We start from the raw sequence: 20,639 nt of genomic DNA, 5'->3' as shown, positions 1-20,639 counted from the left end.
TTCAGTTAATAAGAATGTGATGGAGGAAAATAAATATTTTTATTGTCCTAATTTTTTCTTTTTCTTTGTGGCCTCAGTTGTGTTTATTGTTTTCAGCTTTACAAGCTATCGACTTCAAACACAACTATGAAAGAACCCTCAACATGTATGACATCGAAATCGTTAACGCGTAAAAATGGATGAATAGAAGGAAAGAGCAGAATAAAAAGTGTTTATCTTATTCATTTAGGTATAATGATACCGGTTCAATGCAAGTCGAGCAAAGTAGTATAGACATCAGTTCATTACATGAGGACCGTGCAATAAGTAATGCAACACGTTTTTCTGAAAGCAAGTAGGTTTTGTTTAGAATTCCATTACATCACATTATTCCCCAATCTTCTGGCTACAAAACCCTATTTTTCAACATAATCTAAGTTCAATGGAACGGCCTTACCCACCTTGCATTGTTTTGTATTGTATGTTAACTGGGGGCCTAGAAACGACGGAGAGGCTCCGTCCCCGCCACAGCCGCAGTGGTCCACAACCCCATGATGACTACCGCAGTCCACTTCACCCCTTCACCGCCCCACACCGAACCCAGGGTTATTGTGCGGTTCGGCCCCCGGTGGAACCCCCCAGGGAACGTCTCACACCAGACGAGTGTAACCCCCATGTTTGCGTGGTAGGGTAATGGTGGTGTACGCGTATGTGGAGAACTTGTTTGCGCAGCAATTGCCAACATAATGTAGCTGAGGTGGAATAAGGGGAACCAGCCCGCATTCGCCGTGGCAGATGGGAAACCGCCTAAAAACCCTCCATAGACTGGCCGGCTTACCGGTCCTCGACACAAGTCCGCCGTGCGGATTCGTGTAGGGGACCAGGCGCTCCTTCCCGCCCGGAAAGCCGTGCGTTAGACGGTACGGCTAACCGGGCGGGCTACCCTACCTTATTGGGGGGTCTATGTGCCCACATAGTACCACACTACTGGTCGACATCGGAGCCATCGTCTTGCAGCATCAATAACCACCCCATCATCGACATACTGCTTCCCACGGATTGCATACTTCATTGGGCCAAAGAGATAAAAGTCGAAAGGTGCGAGATCCGAAGTGTAGGGTGGATGATGAAGAACAGTCCAATGAAGTTTCGTGACTTCCTCGCGGGTGTGCAGATGTTCAGTTGCGCAGTGCTGTGTTTGATTGTGATTCATCGATCACCTCGAATGAGAGTGTCCGCACGTTCCGATATTGCAAGAGTCACAGCTGTGTGCGGTCGGCCGGCACGCGGCTGATCGTACAGGTATGCGCGACCTAGTTGCGATGATGACAGACATGTCTGCCAACGACTCACCATGCTTTTATTCGCTGCCAGGACTCTGTAGACATAATGCAAGAGCCTATGAACATGTGCGATGCTCTGGTTTTCCGCCCAAAAAAACTCAATGACAGCCCTCTACTTAGAACGTACCTCCATAACAGACGCCAGTTTGGAGTCTACGTATAATGCCGCCACCTATCGGAACTTCATGAAACTGCAGGGGTTGTAGCGGGAATATTCCACGATGTTCCACAACGGATTCTGTATTTTTTCAACCGAAGTTGGCTGAGAAGAAAAAGTGTTGCATTACCCATTGAACACCCCTCATATTAACAGGCGAGCCATTACGTTAGAATAAGTACTTCGTCAACTCCCAATTTTTCATCTGTGTGGTTGTGAGCTTTCTTTGCGTTATGATAGGGTCAATATATTTTACTTTTTTGTGTACATGTAATTAATGTTAAATATTTGTTCATTGCACCAATGCTACATAAGAGAAATATAATATAGTCACTGCTAATTGGGCAGTGCTTGACTAGTGATATTTGACGACTGTTTTTTGTACGAGTCCCAGCAGGAGATGAATATAGCGATTGGCCCCTGCGTTTTATCGCCATCACATCCTCCAGGTCCATACAGATGTATTAACATGAAGTCCATACAGTCCACTTGCCCGTCACTGTCGCAGTCCTGACAAAATAAAAAAAATACGTGTCATTATACCAATATTCGTGCAACATCAAAGGTAAATGATAAAATGCTGAAAACAACCAAAATAAAACCTAGGAAGTAAACACAGACATTGCAAAAACAATTCCCAACAGTGCGAAATCCAAGTTTACTAGTCGGAAACACTAAGTCTAGGAAAGCAGTGACAGTTGACGGAGAAATGGAAAACAACTATCTAGAAAGTACTCTCCTCACTTTCATTTAGGACCAGTGCCAGATAAATAACAGCATAGACCCTTTGGCTTTCTGTCGGCGGATCTTGGCATGTGGTGCCAGTAAGCAGTCCGAATGGCTCCCAATCTGGGAACAAGATCCCCCTCCCCTGAAAAAGGTTCGTATTTATGGGCAACAATGTGTGCAGTGGAAGCAGGGGAACACTGAATATTTGAGTAGGTCCTATAGGTGTGGACAGATGGACAAGAGGGTACACAGTGTTCGAGAAGAGTAGGTAACCGTGACTGCGTTCCATCCTAACACATAATCGTGATTCTTGTAGACATTCATAGCAATGTACACCATCAGTTCTTTTCATTTTACGAACGGTCTATATTTTGCACTTCGTGCAATAGTATCACTGGTCTATTACAAAAGTCTCCGTGGCATTACACTAAATCTGTCCACGTACGACACGGTGTCTCTGGGATATGGAAAGGAAGTCAAAGGCGTACATTTTATTTACGTGCAGTATAACTAAATGACTTAACATTCAGAGATGTTATTTCATTACAGTGCTGATGTTACTTCTTACAGAACCGAAAACATTGATTTTAGATATGTCTGTGAACACAATTTTCAAGTAATTGCCCAATTCAGTCGTATCCAAAAAATATCTATAACGGACTATCCAGAGCGAGCTTAAGTGGAATGACTGTATGACACAAATAGAAGGAAAAGCAGATGCCAGGCTGATATTCATAGAAAGAATCTTAAGGAAATTTAACTCATTCACTAAGGAAGTGCCTTACAAGGCGCTTGTGCGGCAGATCCTTGACTGTTGTTCATCAATCTGGTATTCTTACGAGGTAGGATTGATAGAAGAGACAGAGGAGATCCAACAAAGAGTTGTGAGTTTCGTCACCAGATCGATTAGTCAGCGCGAGAGCGTTACAGAAACGATCGACAAATACCAGTGGCAGACGCTACAAAAGAGGCATCACGGAGAGGTTTACTATTGAAATTTGGAGAGAGCACGTTCCAGAAAGAGTCGGACAACATATTGGTTCCCCCCCCCCCCCCCCCCCATATACATCTCACGAATGACGAGAAAATTTGAGGAATACCGACAATTGTAATTCCCACGCGCCATTCGCGAGTGGAATAGGGAAGGGGGACATCTGTTCGCGCGACCGCTACGGTCGCAGGTTCGAATCCGGCCTCGGGCATGGATGTGTGTGATATCCTTAGGTTAGTTAGGTTTAAGTAGTTCTAAGTTCCAGGGAACTGATGACCTCAGATATTAAGTCCCATAGTGCTCAGAGCCATTTGAACCATTTTTTTCGTCTTGATATTATATCTGTGGTTTTCACATTCTTTGTAGAAAACGGAAATATTTGTGAAATTTCAGCTTCTCCCAGGATATCGAATGTTCAAATAACTTACGGAAATGCAGCCGAGTAACGTCCCCGAAAACCGCCGATATTTCGATAGTTAGTTAGTTTCATGTTTCGATGGATCGTTTCTACGAGAAATCGTAATGATCCGGAACAAGTCTTTTCCATTCACATCGCAAATTAATTTGTAAATGTGGCTAAATGCTGGTAATTTAGAAGTTTTTCTTTTCTGTTATTATTATTATCAATAACGTATGGATGTGACTTAGTAATTCCTACCCGTTACATTTTAAACATTATAATGACAGAAACTCTTCTACGTAAAGAAGAGAGTGGTCAAGGAGCAACTTCTTCAGTTTGTTTCTAAATATTACTTTACTTTCTATCAGACATTTTATATCACCAGGTAAGGGATAAAATATTTTAGTTTCAGCATTTTGCACCCCTTTTTGTGCTAAAGACAACCATAACTTACAGTAACGAATGTCATTTTTTCTTCTGATACTTTAATTATGTACATCATTTTTCCTTTTGAACTGCAGTGGGTTATTTACAATAAACTTCGTGAGGGAATAATACAGTGAAGCTACAGTCGGAATGCCCAACTTCTTAAGCGGAAGTCTACAAGACGAGCGTGGCTGATCGCCACATTTTATTCTTACAGCACGTTTTTGAGCAATGATGGCTTTCTTTCTTAAAGATGAGTTACCCCAGAATATTACTCCATAGGACATTATTCAATGAAAATGTGCAAAATATAACTGATTTGTCTTTCCTCAAGATATGCAATGATTTTAAGTGCAAACGTGGCTGAACTAAATTTTTTAGGAGTTCCAGAATGGAATTTTTCCAGTTTAAATTCACACCGATATGGACACCCGAAAATTTTGGAGTTTCCTCCCTGTTTATTATTTCCTCGCCGTGTATTACAAATATCACTGGTGTAGTAGCGCTAAATGTGCGGAAATGAATATGCTGTATCTTTTTAAGTCTGAGAGTGAGATTATTCGCGGAAAACCATTCAATGACACTGTTACGTACGCTTGGACTGACAACGATACTGGTGTTATCCGAAAAAATCTAATCCTGTTTGTTATAAATTAGATGGAAGATCGTTTACACATATACCGAAGAGCCAAAGAACTGGTACACTTGCCTAATACCGTGTGGGACCCCGCAAGCACGCAGATGTGCCGCAACACGACGTAGCATGGACTCGACTAATGTCTGAAGGTCTGAAGTAGTGCTGGAGGGAACTGACACCATGAATCCTGCAGGGCTGTCCATAAGTCCATAAATCCGTAAGAGTACGGGGGGGGGGGGGGGGAAGGTGGAGATCTCCTGTGAACAGCGTGTTGCAAAGCACCCATGATTTGCTCAATAATATTCTTGTCTGGGGAGTTTTGTGGTCAGCGGAAGCGTTTAAACACAGAAGAGTGTTCCTGGAACCGCTCTGTAGCAATTCTGGACGTGTGGGGAGTCGTATTGTCCTGCTGGAATGCACAATGGACACGAATGGACGCAGCTGATCAGACAGGATGCTTAAGTACGTGCCATCTGTTAGAGTCGTATCTAGACGCATCAGGGTTCCCGTATCGCTCCAATTGCACACGCCCCGCACCATTACAGAGCTTCCACCAGCTTGAACAGTCCCCTGCTTACATGCAGGGTTTATGGTGTTGTCTCCATATCCGTACATGTACATCCGATTGACAGAATTTGAAATAAGACTCGTCCGACCAAGCAGCATGTTTCCGGTCATCAATGTTCCAATGTCGGTGTTTACGGGCCCAGGCAAGACGTAAAACTTTGTGTCATGCGGTCATTAAGGGCACACAAGTAGGCCATTGTCTCCGATAGCCCATATCGATGATGTTTCGTTGAATGGTTCGCACGCTGACACTTATTGATGGCCCAGCACTGAAATCAGCAGCAATTTGCGGAAAGGTTACACTTCTGTCACGTCATCGTTGGTACCGTATTTGCAGGATATTTTTCCGGCCCCTGCAATGTCGGAAATTTGTTGTTTTATCGGATTCCTGATATTCACGGTACTCTCGTGAAATGGTCGTACAAAAACATCCCCAACTCACCATTTCCTCGGGCCGCGCGGAATTAGCCGAGCAGACTAGGGCCCTGCAGTCATTTACTGTGCGGCTGGTCCCGGCGGAGGTTCGAGTCCTCCCTCGGGCATGGGTGTGTGTGTTTGTCCTTAGGATAATTTAGGTTAAGCAGTGTGTAAGCTTAGGGACTGATGACCATAAGAGTTCACACACATTTGTCACACTACCTCGGAGACGCTGTGCCCCATCGCCCATGCGCCGACGACAACATGCCGTTCAAACTAACTCAAATGTTGATAACCTACCATTTTAGCAGCAGAAACGGATCTAACAACTGCGTCGGACACTTGTTGCACATCCTGAGAGTTTGTCAGCTGAGTTAGCCCACTTCAGTCATCTTTTGCCAGCATGTTGCGCTATCGACCAACCGTTAATTGGGTGAATGATGAGAATAACGAGCTGGTGGTTTAGTCTACAATATTTTTTGCCGTATTCAGGAAGCATTTCCAAGATTGGTCGTATTCTGAAGAATCACGGAGTGTAGTGTATTTTTCGACCACCATATAAGATTAGGATCCTTGGGGGTCTGTGAAGGATGATGTTTGTTTGGGTACGTCAAGTGTCTACCGTACCACAGCAGCTGTGGCAAGTATACTTGGGGCAGGCCACCGGGATCATGGTGGACCCGTTTGTAGAGCATAAGCGTCACACATGGTTACAACAGCCGAGCAAATCTGCAACTGCAGAATGTTGCCTTGCTATCGGTCAGCCGACGGAAGGTAAAGACACAGAGATTTTTGTGTGCATCTCCAGTTACACGGAAAGTGTTATTAATGAAGACGTCACGATTAAATTAGTAAGTGGTCTTAGAAATAGAGACGGAGGTTTTTACTTAACTTCTACGAGGACTTCTGCTCTTTGATAAAACAACACAAGGACAAATTTAGTGGCATTTGCGCATTCGTTGTTAATTAATACTTCACTATCGAAAATATCTGCAGTGGTTAGAACTTCGTGTTAGCATAGTAGAGTTTGACGGTTCGATTCCGTATCTAGGTATATCATTTATTTTATAATCTTAGACTGGGAGATTTGATATCTGGCTTCATCATCGTTACAGACAAAGTACACCAGGTCTTATACGAAACACTTCCAATTACCTAATGTTAATACTGGAAAGCGAAATATTTTTAATATTCCAATTTATAAATGAATTTTGCGTTTCAAAGCTTCCTCTGTTATTTTCCACGCGCCATACCCCTCCATTGCTTCTCTTTCCTTCAGTTAACCCCTGCCCCCTAAACTAAAAAAATCCCTCTCTTTCTTCGCCCATACCTTCTTCTTTTGTTCCAGGTAGTTCCCCTGCAACAATACGAATCGGAAAGCCACATTGTCCAAGTGCATTCTTTCGCGTTACTTCATCAACCCAGTTTCCAGTACACTCTCCCATGCCACTTGTTCTAACAATTAGTACCAACGTTTACCCCTTTCATGTTCATTACAGTTCCATAGGACATTACACAACCAGTAGAGCTAGCATACCGATTCCCAGGTAACTGCCAAACTCTGCTACTGTAATCACTATCATCATCATGTAACAACTAATTACGCGTTTCAGCTTTAAGTCCATTAATATTGTCTACATTGATCGATACGTGGTAAGATCTTGTCTTTTACCCCTGGGAAAACGGCGTAGTTTGAATCTTACGCCTTTCACAAATGGGAAGTTCGACTGATTAAAACCCGCTAGGTTAGCCGACTCAGGTAGGCGCGCCAGTCCCAGATCGAATACATCTGGTGGATTAACGACGAAGGCTCATGTGCCGGCCAGCCTGGATGTGGTTTTTAGGCGGTTTTCCACATCCCACTAGGTGAATACCGGGATGTTCCCCACGTCCCGCCTCATTTACACGACTCGCAGACATTTGAAACACGTTCGCACTATTTCATGATTTACACTAGACACAGACGCCTGGGGTACACTGATACCATCCCTGGGGGTACAGGGTGGTGGCAGGAATGGCTTCCGGTCACCCCTTCAAATTAACCATCCCAAATCCGATTGTAGCCATGCCGACCCTGTTCAAACTGTGGGATAAAGGCATAAGCAAAAGAAAAGAAGTTCGATTGATTAAGGCAGGACAAAAACTGTGTTTCTATTATGAAAAGCTTTATATCGTTGACATTGTCAAAGAATGAGCTACTACTTGAAGTCTAGTTGGAAAAACTCAGAATTGATCTCCATAAATCCATATGTAAGGACCCGTCCATAAAAACCTGCAACAAGGTTTAGGCGCGTTAGGAACGACGGCCTGCTTCGACGAACGACGCGTTTACATGCGATTTTCCCCTGGTAGGGTATACGATAGTGGAGAGCAAACTAACGCGCAGTTAACATATTCTACTGTACATCAGCACACATATCATACTTTCTTCGTGAGTTTCTCGGTAAACAGTGGAGGCGGTAATATAACATACACATAAGTACACCACTGGCCATTAAAATTGCTACACCACGAAGTTGACGTGCTACAGACGTGAAATTTAACCGACAGCTTTTCAGAGCATTCACACTAGGTTGGCGACGGTGGCGACACCTACAACGTGCTGACATCAGGAAAGTTTCCAACCGATTTCTCATACACAAACAACAGTTGACCGGCGTTGCCTGGTGAAACGTTGTTATGATGACTCGTGTAAGGAGGAGAAATGCGCACCATCACGTTTCCGACTTTGATAAAGGTCGGATTGTTGCCTATCGCGATTGCGGTTTATCGTATCGCGACATTGCTGCTCGCGTTGGTCGAGATCCAAATGACTGTTAGCAGAATATGGAATCTGTGCGTTCAGGAGGGTAATACGGAACGCCGTGCTGGATCCCAACGGCCTCGTATTACTAGCAGTCGAGATGACAGGCATCTTATCCGCATGACTGTAACGGATCGTGCAGCCACGTCTCGATCCCTGAGTCAACAGATGGGGACCTTCGCAAGACAACAACCATCTGCACGAACAGTTCGACGACGTTTGCACCATCATGGACTATCAGCTCGGAGACCATGGCTGCGGTTACCCTTGACGCTGCATCACAGACAGGAGCGCCTGCGATGGTGTATTCAACGACGAACCTGGGTGCACGAATGACAAAACGTCATTTTTCGGATGAATCCAGGTTCTGTTTACAGCATCATGATGGTCGCATCCGTGTTGGCCACATCGCGGTGAACGCACATTGGAAGAGTGTATTCGTCATCGCCATGCTGGCGTATCACCCAGCGTGATGGTATGGGGTGCCATTGGTTACACGTCTGGGCCACCTCTTGTTCGCACTGACGGCACTTTGAACAGTGGACGTTACATTTCAGATGTATTACGACCAGTGGCTCTACCCTTCATTCGATCTCTGCGAAACCTTACATTTCAGCAGGATGATGCACGACCGCATGTTGCAGGTCCTGTATGGGCCTTTCTGGATACAGAAAATGTTCGACTGCTGCCCTGGCCAGCACATTCTCCAAATCTCTCACCAACTGAAAACGTCAGGTCAATGGTGGCCGAGCAACTGGCTCGTCACAATACGCCAGTCACTACTCTTGATGAACTGTGGTATCGTGTTGAAGCTGCATGGGCAGCTGTACCTGTACGCGCCATCCAAGCTCTGTTTGACTCAATGCCCAGGCGTATCAAGGCCGTTATTACGGCCAGAGGTAGGTATTCTAGGTACTGATTTCTCAGGATCTATGCACCCAAATTGCGTGTAAATGTAATCACATGTCAGTTCTAGTATAATATATTGTCCAATGAATACCCGTTTATCATCTGCATTTCTTCTTGGTGTAGCAATTTTAATGGCCAGTAGTGTAGAATATGTACATCGACTTGGTTTCGGTCCTTGGTGCAAGTGATAACAGGAATATAGTTGCTGCTCTTGAATATGCTGCCAGTATCCTGATCGAGACCATCATTGAGTAGAGGAAGCACACTAACTAGTACACGAACTAGCCGCACTCTGGCTGACGGATTAGCCATTCCAGATGCTACGCAACACGACCCTCTGCGGAGTAAACGTGAAGTAGCAGGGCATGTCTCGCAACAGGAGGTCGTTGACGTGTTGCTCTATGAAGGGCTGTGGGCTGTACGCGTTTCATTATTCATTAACGCAACATCTACATCCTGCGGTTTGGGAGTGGTTGCAACAACAACAAAAAACCATTGTTGACACCATAAAAATTGTAATACTGTCTGATGAAGCTGCATGCACAAGTGAGGGCGTCTCCAATATACAAATTGTCCACAGTTAATGGGAAGTTAGCCCGATCGTTTCCCGCGATCGTGGATATCAGACTCGCGTTGGCATCAACTTACAGGCGGGAATATTGAGAGACAATGTCTTGGGTGTCCACATGTTGCCGCACCAGTTAACTGAGCAAAGATGTCATGCCTTTCTCTCAAACAATCTGCCTGAAGAACTAGAAGAAATTTCTCTTCACGTTCGGCAGAGGTTGTGGCTCCACCATGATGATACAGCTTAATTAACACCTACAGTCGCGACCTTCTCTGGTGCGAAAGCTATTACGTTTGACGACTCGAGCGGCAGGAGCGCTCCAAGTGGTGAGGAAGCAGACATTCACATGCATAGTAAGGATGCATTTGTTTTTAATCACATTTCTATTTAAGTAACGAAGTAATTGTTATATATTGGCGTTCTAGGCATTAATAAATTAACAAGAGACATGAATACCGCGAAATAAACATAGAAACAGCCGAATCTCACTGATTCAGTGAAAAAAATCAACTTATTTATGAAGAAATATTTTCGAATATGTGCGTAACCGCCTCTTACTTTGCTGACAGCAACAGGCTATAAACACATATTTTAGGCAGGAGAAGCATTCAATATGTGATCAAAAGTATTCGGGCACCCCCAAAAACATACGTGTTTGATATTATGGTCATTGTGCTGCCACCTACTTCCAGGTACTCCATATCAGCGACCTCAGTGATCGTTAGACATCGTGAGAGAGCAGAATGGGGCACTCAGCGGAACTCACGAACGTGGTCAGGTGATTGGGTATCACTTGTGTCATAAGGCGGTACGCGATATTTCCACACTCCTAGACATCCCTAGATTCACTGTTTCCGATGTGATAGTGAAGTGGAAACGTGAAGGGACACATTCAGCACAAAAGTGTACAGACCTATCTCGTCTGTTGGCTGACAGAGACCACCGATAGTTGAAGAGGGTCGTAATGTGTAATAGGCAGACATCTATCCAGACCATCACACAGGAATTCCAAACTGCATCAGGATCCACTGCAAGTACTATGACAGTTAGGTGGGAGGTGAGAAAACTTGATTTCCTGGTCAAGCGGCTGATCATAAGCCGGTAAATGCCAAACGACGCCTCGCTTGGTGTAAGGAGCGTGAACAATGGACGATTGAACAGTGGAAAAACGTTTGTGGAGTGACGAATCACGGTACACAATGTGGCGATCCGATGGCAGGGTGTGGGTATGGCGAATGCCCGGTAAACGTCATCTGCCAGCGTGTGTAGTGCCAACATATTTTCGGAGGCGGTGGTGTTATGGTGTGGTCGTGATTTTCATGCAGGGGGCTTGCAACCCTTGGTGTTTTGAGTGGCACTATCACAGAACAGGCTTACATTGATGTTTTAAGCACCTTATTGCTTCCCACTGCTGAAGAGCAATTCTGGGATGGCGATTGTACCTTCCAACACGATAGAGCACCTGTTCATAATGCACAGACTGTGGCGGAGTGGAGCACTATGGGACTTAACGTCTGAGGTCATCAGTCCCCTAGAACTTAGAACTACTTAAACCTAACTAACCTAAGGACACCACACACATCCATGCCCGAGGCAGAATTCGAACCTGCGACCGTAGCGGTCGAGCGGTTTCAGACTGACGCGCCTAGAACCGCTCGGCCGCTCCGGCCGATGCGGAGTGGTTACACAACAATAATACCACTGTAATAGATTGGCCTGCACAGAGTGCTGACCTGAATACTTTAGAACACCTTTGGGATGTTTTGGAACGCCGACTTCGTGCCAGGCGTCACCGACCGACATCGATACCTCTCGTTAGTGCAGGACTCCGTGAAGAATGGCCTGCCATTCCCCAAGAAATCTTCCAGCACTTGATAGAACGTATACCTACTAGAGTGGAAGCTGTCATCAAGGCTAAGGGTGGGTCAAAACCATATTGAGTTCCAGTATTACCGATGGAGGGCGCCGCAAACTTGTAAGTCCTTTTCAACCAGGTCTCCGGATACTTTTGATCACATGGTTTATGTTTCTTTTCTTATTATGATATGCAATTTCCTTGACATATAAATTTTTATGGAGTGTAACTGTCATAGCAGTGATGCAGTTTGGAATTCCTGTGTGATGGTCTTGATAGATGTCTGCCTATTACACATTACGACCCTCTTCAACTGTCGGCGGTCTCTGTCACTCAACAGATGACATCGGCTTTCTAACACACGAATACTTTTATGATATAATTATTTTTATTTCAAAAGCGAATAAGCTTAAGATTCTTGCCGTTTTGTCTCAGATAAAGCGACAATTGTAGAAATGCTACCTTCTACGGTTGGAAACACTTTTCTTCCTTTTGAGGTTTTGTTATAGGTCTTTTTTAGTGTTTTTCTCTTTAGCTACAGTTGTTGTGACTTATTTGGTACGCTAAATAACGTAAACATTACGTTCTATACATGTTTCTTACGTTGCACGTTCGCTGATTTTCCTGTAAGCGTAACGAACAAAAACTGGCGTTATTGGGTAGATGTAAGACATCTTTCTGCGAGAGGCGAGGTTTTCTGGTGTTTAAGAGAAATTTTTTGTTGTTATAGGAAAACGATATTCTTCAATGACTACATGAACTTTACAATAGAATCGTTAATAAACTTTTCCGTAATGTACCGTTTCATACCTCTGAGAGACCTTAGGCAAGTCAAGAATCAAAATGTGATGTCGTTTTATTGGTTATTGTCGATGTTATGGCAATACGAGGTGCATTCAAGTTCTAAGGCCTCCGATTTTTTTTTCTAATTAACTACTCACCCGAAATCGATTAAACTGGCTTTACTTCTCGACGTAATCGCCTTGCAGACGTACACATTTTTCACAAAGCTGACGCCATGATTCCATGGCAGCGGCGAAGGCTTCTTTAGGAGTCTGTTTTGACCACTGGAAAATCGCTGAGGCAATAGCAGCACGACTGGTGAATGTGCGGCCACGGAGAGTGTCTTTCATTGTTGGAAAAAGCCAAAAGTCACTAGGAGCCGGGTCAGGTGAGTAGGGAGCATGAGGAATCACTTCAAAGTTGTTATCACGAAGAAACTGTTGCGTAACGTTAGCTCGATGTGCGGGTGCATTGTCTTGGTGAAACAGCACACACGCAGCCCTTCCCTGACGTTTTTGTTGCAGTGCAGGAAGGAATTTGTTCTTCAAAACATTTTCGTAGGATGCACCTGTTACCGTAGTGCCCTTTGGAACGCAATGGGTAAGGATTACGCCCTCGCTGTCCCATAACATGGACACCATCATTTTTTCAGCACTGGCAGTTACCCGAAATTTTTTTGGTGGCGGTGAATCTGTGTGCTTCCATTGAGCTGACTGGCGCTTTGTTTCTGGATTGAAAAATGGCATCCATGTCTCATCCATTGTCACAACCGACGAAAAGAAAGTCCCATTCATGTTGTTGTTGGCCGGCCGGAGTGGCCGAGCGGTTCTAGGCGCTACAGTCTGGAACCGCGCGACTGCTACGGTCGCAGGTTCGAATCCTGCCTCGGGCATGGATGTGTGTGATGTCCTTAAGTTAGTTAGGTTTAAGTAGTTCTAAGTTCTAAGGGACTGATGACCTCAGAAGTTAAGTCCCATAGTGCTCAGAGCCATTTGAGCCAACCATGTTGTCGTTGCACATCAACATTGCTTGGCAACATGCCACACGGGCAGCCATGTGGTCGTCCGTCAGCATTCGTGGCACCCACCTGGATGACACTTTTCGCATTTTCAGGTCGTCATGCAGGATTGTGTGCACAGAACCCACAGGAATGCGAACTCTGGAGGCGATCTGTTCAACAGTCATTCAGCGATCCCCCAAAACAATTCTCTCAACTTTCTCGATCATGTCGTCAGACCGGCTTGTGCGAGCCCGAGGTTGTTTCGGTTTGTTGTCACACGATGTTCTGCCTTCATTAAACTGTTGCACCCATGAACGCACTTTCGACACACCCATAACTCCATCACCACATGTCTCCTTCAACTGTCGATGAATTTCAGTTGGTTTCACACCACGCAAATTCAGAAAACGAATGATTGCACGCTGTTCAAGTAAGGAAAACGTCGCCATTTTAAGTATTTAAAAAAGTTCTCATTCTCGCCGCTGGCGGTAAAACTCCATCTGCCGTACGGTGCTGCCATCTCTGGGACGTATTGACAATGAACGCGGCCTCATTTTAAAACAATGCGCATGTTTCTATCTCTTTCCAGACCGAAGAAAAAAAAATCGGAGGCCTTAGAACTTGAATGCACCTCGTACATACGCTCCCTGTTTAAAAACTATGTTACAGATCAATATAAGCGTTAGTATTCGCACTCATCTGATGTCCTGTTATGTTAGACTGTGACGATGGTGCACTTTGAAAGAAATGTGCGATAGCACCTAAGCAGAGCCATTACCAGGAAATGGAGGTTCTATTTTATGGCCTACGCTTTCGCCTCACTTAAGTCCTCCGCATTTCTTCCTGTGGAACACTTGAACGAAGGCGTTTATTCTGCTACACAGATGCATGTGGAAGATCTGGTTGCGAGTGTATATGGTGCTCTTGTAACTGTGGATTGAGCTATGTTGCGAAGAATTCAGAGAAGCATGGTCCAGCGAGTTGCGAAATGTTTGGATTTACAAGGAGGTCGCTTTGAGCATCTGCTCTGAAGACTATATGCGCTTTGTGAAAGTACATGCTGTCACTGATAGTGTATTTAAAATTTCCAAGCTGGCTGTTCTTACTGAATGTGGTACATAATTTTAACATCTGCACATTGATAAGTATTGTAGTTATTTCTGTTCTATGAAAGTTAATTTATTTTTAACTTTTCATGAACATCGCTGACGTATCTGACAATAACTGTTACGTTCAATGTTAAAAATGTTATAGCTTTTGGGTTGGTATCGTTTAATAAGCAGTGCATACTATAGCGTTATTGGGTATATCAAAAATAGTAAAAAAATTACACCTATGTAGATCCAGAATTGAACACTCGAACTCAAGTATTCTAATGCAAATCTCTAGCCACTGCGCCAACTATACAGTACTGCTTCACAGCACTGAATGAAGATACCTATCGTACTTGTTACTACAGTAACGCCAAACTGCGTGTCTTCAGACACGTACGGGATAACATTTTGCTACAAACTTTTCTGTACTTTTAGTATGCATGGAATCGCGCCGGAGGTCCGAGTGTGCCCATTTCGGTCCATGCTGTACATATATGATGACTAATCAACGTGTACGAAATATCAAACTATTTACGAATAATGTTGAAAGGAATCGAAATGTTATGTACCATTTTTCATGTAACCCAATATTTATTAAGCTATCGCTACTTTTCCGTGGTTCACAAACGACATGTGTAGTATGACCGAATTAATTCCTAAGTGAAATGATGACATTATAAAGCTTTCAAGGAGCTCCTTTGTCTAAATGAAGTGCGTTGGTTGCAACATACCGATAAGTCTCGATCGTGAGGCAAGAGAATGCAGAATCTGATCACCATGTTTCCATAAGGCTTGATTTGTATGAGAACTTTCTGTGTGCCTGTTCCACAATTTGCGTTGTTCTTGCCACAGGAAGTTACCAAATGTCGCAGCAATATACGAGAACCTTTGACATTATTTATTAACTATACTTTTGTCAATCAAAGAACTGAAGAGATATTTTCGGCTGAAAATTAACGATACTTTCTGCAAGGACTAATCTACGCATTCAAAAGTCAGTATGTATCGTGAATCAGTTGTCAGAATAAAGCTTTTTTGAAGAGGTCTCTGAAAGATGCTCTAGACCATGGCCAGCATGCACGTGAGCCGGACAAGCGGGCTGAGGGTCGGCCTTCTCGGCTTTGCTCGGTCCTTCTCGAAAATACCCAGTACAGCGCGACTATTCATATTAGCATTGCGGTGTGGAATTTTCGGTTGGCACAACTGTTTTCCGTTCGGCAAAATGGCGGTATCCGCGCTTTTACCCTTCGCTACTTCTTAGTGGTGTGAAGGACGTTCACAGGTTAAGTGGCTGTTTGCGGTCCAGCGATCAATCAACACAAGCCCTTAAAACTGAGTAGGAATGACGGAAGAAAGGGGTTATAATTTTCAATATCTATTATATAGTCGCGCAATCGGCTGGTACTGCAAATTTGCTATGAAACGACGTTACAACGAGATTTAGAAGCAATTAAAAGATATACAACTACATGGGTACTCTGCAAATCACACTTAAGTGTCTGGAAGAGGCAATAATAATCTATTATTCCAGTCTCGAACGAACACCTATATCTTTCATTGCGAGCACTGATTTCTCTTATTTCGTTATGATGATCGTTTCTCCTTTCGTAGATCAGCGTCAACAAAATATTTTCGCGTTCAGAGGAGAAAGTGATGATTAAAATTCCACGAGAAGATCCCGCTGCAACGAAAAACGCCTTTGTTGTAATGATGTCCGCCCCAAATTGAGTAGCATGACACTCTCTCAACTATTTCTCGATAATGCAAAACGTGCTGCTCTTCTTTGAACTTCCTCGATGTGCTTCGTTGATCCTGTCTGGTGAGGATTCCACATTGCGCAGCAGTACTTCAAAAGAGGACAGACAAGCGTACCGAGGCAGTCTCTTTCGTAGACCTGTTGAATCTTCTATGTGTTCTCCCAACAAAACGCAATCTTTGAGTCGCCTTCCATGCAAGCTTTTCCGAGAGTTCTTTCCAGTTTAAGTTGCTCGTAATTGTAATTCCTAGCTATTTTATTGAATTTGCGGCCTTTAGAATTGACTGATTTATCGTGTAACCGACTTTTAAACGATTCCATTTAGCACTCATGTGGATGACTTCAGACTTTTCATTACTCAACGTCAATTGCCAATTTTCGGGCCATACAGATATCTTTTCTAAATCGTTTTGCAATTTGTTTTGATCCTCTGATAACTCCACTACACGATAAACGACAGCATCATCTGCAGACAACCTAAGAGGGTGCTCAGATTGTCTCGTTTACATAGATAAGGAACAGCGGAAGAACTGCAGCACTACCTTTGTGAACACCAGAAATCATTTCTTACTCGATGTCTTTCGGTCAGTTACTACGAACTGTGATCTCTCTGACAGGAAACGAAACCAGTCACATAATTGAGACGATGTTCCATAAGCACGCAATTTGACTGTAATGCGCTTGTGAGGTGCAGTGTTAAAAGCCTTTTGGAAATCTAGAAATACGGAATCAATTTCAAATCCCTTGTCAACTGCACTCAACACTTCGTGTGGGTAAAGAGCTAGTTGTGTTTCACAAGAACGATGTTTTCGAAAACTGAGTCGACTGGGTCTCAATAGACCGTTCTCTTCGAGGTAATTCATAATATTCGAACACAATATACACTGAAGAGCCAAGGAAACTATTACACCTGCCCAGTACCGCGTAGAGCCCCCGCGAGCACGCAACAAGACGTGACATGGACTCGAATATTGTCCGAAGTAGCGCTGGAGGGAACTGACACCATGAACACTTCATGGCTGTCGGTAAATCCGTAAGACTACGAGACGGTCGAGATCTCTTCTGAACAGCACGTTGCAAGGCATCCCAGACAAGCTCAATAATGTCCATGTCTAGGGAGTTTGGTGTCCAGCGGAAGTGTGTAAACTCAGAAGAGTGTCCTGCTGGAATTGCCCAAGTCCGTCGGAATGCACAGTGGACATGAATGGATGTAGGTGATCAGACAGGGTGCTTACCTACGTGTCACCTGTCAGAGTCGTATCTAGATGTCACTCCAACTGCACACGCCCCACACCATTACAGATCCTCTTCCAGCTCGAACAGTCCCCTGCTGACATGCAGGGTCCACGGACTCACTCCATCCGCTACATAAAATTTGAAACGAGACTCGTCCGTCCAGGCAATATATTTCCAATCATCAACAGTTCAATGTCGGTGTTCACGGGCCCAGGCCAGCCGTAAAGCTTTGTGTCGTGCGGTCAACAAGAGTACAAGAGTGGGCCTTCGGCTCCGAACTCCCATATCGATGATGTATCGTTGAATGGTTCGCACTCTGACACTTATTGATGGCCCAGCAATGAAATCTGCAGCAATTTGCGGCAGGGTTGCACTTCTAACACGTTGAACGACTCTCTTCAGTCGTCGTCGGTCCAGTTCTTGGAGGGTCTTTTTCCAGCCGCAGCGATATCGGAAATTTGATGTTTTACCGGATTCCTGATATTCACGGTACACTTGTGAAATGGTTGTACGGGAAAATCCCCACTTCATCGCTACCTCGGAGATGCTGTGTCCCATCGCCTATGCCTCGACTATAACACCACATTCAAACTCACTTACATCTTGATAACCTGCCATTGTAGCAGCAGTAACCGATCTAATAACTGCACCAGGCGCTTGTTGTATTATAAAGGCGTTGCCGACCGCAGCACCGTATTCTGGCTGTTTACATATCTGTGTATTTGAATGCGCTTGCCTATACCATAACCTTTGGCGGTTCAGTGTATGTTCCTAAATCCTGCTGAATATCGACGTTAATGATATGGGCCTGTAATTTAGAGGACTTCTCCTACTACCTTTCTTAAATGGTGGTGTGATCTGATCAACTTTCCAGTCTTTGGGTACGGTATGGTTGTTAAGTATGGAGCTATTGCATCAGCATACTCTGAAAGGAACATAATTGGTATACCGTCTGGACCGGAAGACTTACTTTTGTTAAATGATTTAAGTTGCTTCACTACTTCGGGGATATCTACCTCTAAGTTACTCATGTTGGTAGCTGTTCCTGATTCGAATTGTGGAATATTTACTTCGTCTTCTTTGCCAAAGAAATTTCGGAAAGCTGTGATTAGTAACTATGCTTTGGCAGCGCTGTCATCCGTAGTATTTCCATTGCTATCGCGCAGAGAAGTCATTGACTGTTTCTTGCCACTAGCGTATTTTACATATGACCAGAATCTCTTTAAATTTTTTGCCAGGTTTTGAGACAAAGTTTCGTTGTGGAAACTATTAGAACCTCGTCGCATTGAAGTCCGCGCTAAATTTCGAGCTTCTGCAAAAGGTCACTAATCTTGGGGAATTTGCGTTCGTTATAATTTGGCACCGCGCGGGATCAGCCGCGCGGTCTCAGGCGCTGCAGTCACGGACTGTGCGGCTGATCCCGGCGGAGGTTCGAGTCCTCCCTCGGGCATGGGTATGTGTGTTTGTCCTTAGGATAATTTAAGTTAAGTAGTGTGTAAGCTTAGGGACTGATGACCTTGCAGTTAAGTCCTATAAGATTCACATACATTTGAACATTTTTTTAAAAATTTGGCATGCTTTTTTAGTTGTTTCTGCAACAGTGTTCTGACCAGTTTTGTGTACCAAGTGGGTCAGCTCCGTCGTTTATTAATTTATTTGGTATAAATCTCTCAATTGCTGTCGATATTATTTCTTTGATTTCAGGCCACATCTGTTCTACATTTACATTGTTAATTTGGAGGGAACGAAAATGGTCTGTCAGGAAGGCGTCAAGTTAATTTTTATCTGTTTTTTTTTTGTTTTTTTTTTTTTTTGTAGGTATAGTTTTCGTTCATTTTTGGAGGATTCGGAAGTTACAGTATTCAGTTTCGCTAGTAAAGCTTGTGTTCACTAATCCCTGTATCGGTTTGATGCTCGTTATTAGCTCAGGATTATTTGTTGCTAAGAATTCAACTTGTTCAAGAACTAATTGCTCAAAATAATTTTCAGAGAATGCGTTTAGCACATTTAGGAAAGATTTTTATGCGTGGCTAAGGATTTAAACATGTATTTTCACGAACATATCGAGGGTAAATTGAAGTCACCACCAAGAATAACTGTGTGACTCGAGTACATGTTTGAAGTTAGACTCAAGTTTTCTTTGAATATTTCAGCAATTGTATCATCTGAGTTAGGAGATCGGTAAAAAGATCCAATTATTATCTTATTCCGGTTATCAAGAATGACCTCTACCCATAATAACTCACAAGAAGTATGCACTTCAATTTCGCTACTGTATTTAACCTATCCTTTCTGAACACCATTATGTCCTCCGAAAAATTTCGACTGAACTTACGTCCGACTTTAGCCAGCTTTCGGTGCCCATAGCTATTTGAGCAGCAGTGCTTTCTATTAGCGGTGGAACTACGACAATTTGCAACTGTTATATCGATGTTTCTCGGATCTGCGTCCTTATTGTGTCCGACCTGTGCGCTTTGAGACTGAAACCATTTTTATGTGTCCCCGAGACCCCTCTAACCTTAAAAAACCGCGCAGTGCACGCTACATAGCCCCTGCTACCCGTGTAGCCGCCTCCTTCGTGTAGTGGGCTCCTGACCTATTTAGTTGAGAATGAATGCTGAAAAGATTACAATCATCAGATGGGATTCGTTGTTCTGTACATCAAGAAGCACTTTGTGCTAAATTTGCAAGCATGGAGCACATGAAGAAATTGGTGGTACGAGTAGTAAAATTTATAAACTCGCACGCATTATTCCAGTCTGTTGCAACAGTTGTCGAGGGAACTGAATGGAGAGTATGGAGACTATATACTGCTGCAAAGTACGGTCATGAAGTTAAGGGGCATACCTGGAACAATTTTTCGGCTAATAATTCGCTATTGTTGAATTTATGAAGGAAAAAGGAGTCCTGAAACGAAAATTAGAACATCCGGGATGGATTGCAAACCTCGCATTTTAAGTGGACTTGACTGCACGCTGCCCACAGTAGG

At 43.9% G+C, this 20,639-nt stretch overlaps 1 protein-coding gene across 1 annotated transcript in view; it reads right to left on the bottom strand.

Moving 5' to 3' along the window:
• Window positions 1-1,710: 1,710 nt before the first annotated feature.
• LOC124595564 (invertebrate-type lysozyme 2-like) overlaps window positions 1,711-20,639 on the bottom strand; it is a 74,082-nt gene continuing 55,153 nt past the window's right edge. Inside the window, exon 4 of the mRNA XM_047134348.1 lies at window positions 1,711-1,989. Within this exon, the coding sequence (XP_046990304.1) occupies window positions 1,816-1,989 (174 nt within the window). The 3' untranslated portion in view covers window positions 1,711-1,815. The remainder of the gene's footprint in view (window positions 1,990-20,639) is intronic.

Source organism: Schistocerca americana, chromosome 2 (genome assembly GCF_021461395.2).
Source record: "Schistocerca americana isolate TAMUIC-IGC-003095 chromosome 2, iqSchAmer2.1, whole genome shotgun sequence".
NCBI classification, from domain to species: Eukaryota; Metazoa; Arthropoda; class Insecta; order Orthoptera; family Acrididae; genus Schistocerca; species Schistocerca americana.
This window is presented reverse-complemented; position numbering and strand designations above follow the sequence as displayed.